Source organism: Hordeum vulgare, chromosome 1H (assembly GCF_904849725.1).
Source record: "Hordeum vulgare subsp. vulgare chromosome 1H, MorexV3_pseudomolecules_assembly, whole genome shotgun sequence".
NCBI classification, from domain to species: Eukaryota; Viridiplantae; Streptophyta; class Magnoliopsida; order Poales; family Poaceae; genus Hordeum; species Hordeum vulgare.
The window spans coordinates 247,105,120-247,107,049 of NC_058518.1; the positions used below are offsets into that span (position 1 = coordinate 247,105,120).

The window sequence follows — 1,930 nt, forward strand, 5'->3', positions numbered from 1 at the left end:
CAAACCCGGTGTTATGGCGGTAATCGGCTCCGTTCTGGTGGTTAGAGCCGTGCCATGGCCCACGGTTGAATTTGGCGGCCGAATCAACGACTTAACCGAACCCCGTTCTTCTGCCACCCCCTCCCCGAGACGAGAGCAGATGAGATAAGCTCCCCTGCTTCCTCTGCGCTCCTCCCTTCACCTTATCACCACCATGCTCTCCGTCTCCCACCCCCACCCGGCGGCCTCTACCGGCCCGCGCCACCGCAAGCCCCTCTCCACCGCCCACCACCGCCGGCGTCGATGCACCTACACCATCGCCGCACTCATCCTCCCCGGAGGCGGTGGACCCCGGGGCAGCCCCCCGAACGGCGGCAAGCTCATCCTCCCCGGCAGCGGTGGCGGCGGCGGCCGCGGCGGGGGCGGCGGCGGTGGAATGCTCCCCCGCACCCCGCCACCGACGGCCCCGCCAGGCCAGCTCTACCAGCCCTTCCACCCGCCGCCGTCCCCCCTGCCCGAGAACTACCGCAACCTCGACCTCACTGAGCGCCTCGCCGTGCTCCGCGACCGCATGGGCCGCTGGTACGAGTACGCGCCCCTCATCTCCTCCCTCTCCCGCGAGGGCTTCACCCCGGCATCCATCGAGGAAGCTACCGGCATGTCCGGCGTCGAGCAGAACCGCCTCGTCGTCGCCTCCCAGGTCCGCGACTCCCTCATCTCCGACGACTTCCCCGATGATCTCCTACACTACTTCGACTCCTACGGCGGGCCGGACCTCCTGTACGAGCTCCGCTTCCTCAACGCCCGCCAGCGCATCGTCGCCACCAAGCACACCATCGAGAGGCGCCTCGAGTCCAAGGGCGTGCGCGAGCTCGCGCGCTCCATGAAGGACTTCCCGCAGCGCCGCGGCGACGAAGGGTGGGACGCCTTCGACAGGCACTCCGCCGGCGACTGCCTCGCGTACGCGCGCTTCCGGCTGTCGCGGGAGGCCATCGCCAACGAGGACCGCATCCCCGAGCTGGAGCGCTCGCTGGACGTGGTCGAGACCGAGTCGGCCAGGGCGCGGGTGGAGCTCGAGATGGAGAGGGCCATCAAGAAGGCCGCCGGAGAGGAAGTGGAGGAGCTCGAGGCCAAAGTCGACGCACGGCCCGCGGTGCCGGTGGTGCGGCTCATGTACGGCGAGATCTCCGAGGCGTCCATCGTGCTGCTGCTGCCGGTGGTGAAAGAAACGGACGGCGTCCAGGCAGTGGACCTCGCCCCGAGGAGGAGCCAGACGGACGCGGACCTCGGCATCGTGGAGGTGGACAAGGGGTGGGCGCGCTGGGCGGTGCTGCCGGGCTGGGCCCCGGTCATGGCGGTGGCTGACGAGGCGGTGGTGATCGAGTTGGCGGACGGGCGGGTGCTGCCGTGGCGGTCGGCGGAGAACGAGAGAGTGCTGGTGGTGGCCGACCGGAAACGGAAGGAGGTGGTGGATGAGGGGATATACGTGCTGGAGAAGGGAGGGAAGCTGGTGGTGGAGAGGGGCAATAAGCTGTTGGAGGAAGGAATTAGCCAGGCCGCCGCGGAGGTGGTGACCGTCGTCCGGCCACCCAAAGACGAGGAAGACATCATCGTCGGCGATGAGTGGGACTAAAGAGTTTTAGAGAGGGTTTTTGGCACATGCTTTCGTTTTCGTTTTCGTTTGGTAAAAAGTTTCCCCGCTTCTCTTCACAGCAGTACATGAATAAGAGAATGCAATTTTCCTTGTTTGTTCTGCAAGTCGTAGGAAAATTGGCAGGTGCAGTCGGTGCAGTGCTTTAGGCCATTTCTAACCGTCTCCACCAAAAAAGATTTTTTTTGGTACCATAGCTTTATAGAAGACAGAAGTTATGTACAAGAGATTACAACATCGCTAGTTAGGCATCACGGATCCATCCTAACTCAGCCCCCACTCGCCAGTTAACTAGACTGT

General features: G+C 64.3%; 1 protein-coding gene across 1 annotated transcript; it reads left to right on the plus strand.

Annotated features, from left to right (window-relative positions):
• Nucleotides 1–105: 105 nt before the first annotated feature.
• Nucleotides 106–1,727, plus strand: LOC123429906 (rubisco accumulation factor 1, chloroplastic-like). Its single transcript, XM_045113882.1, has one exon. The coding sequence runs from the start codon at nt 194–196 to the stop codon at nt 1,610–1,612; it is 1,419 nt and encodes a 472-aa protein (XP_044969817.1). The 5' UTR covers nt 106–193; the 3' UTR covers nt 1,613–1,727.
• Nucleotides 1,728–1,930: the final 203 nt, after the last annotated feature.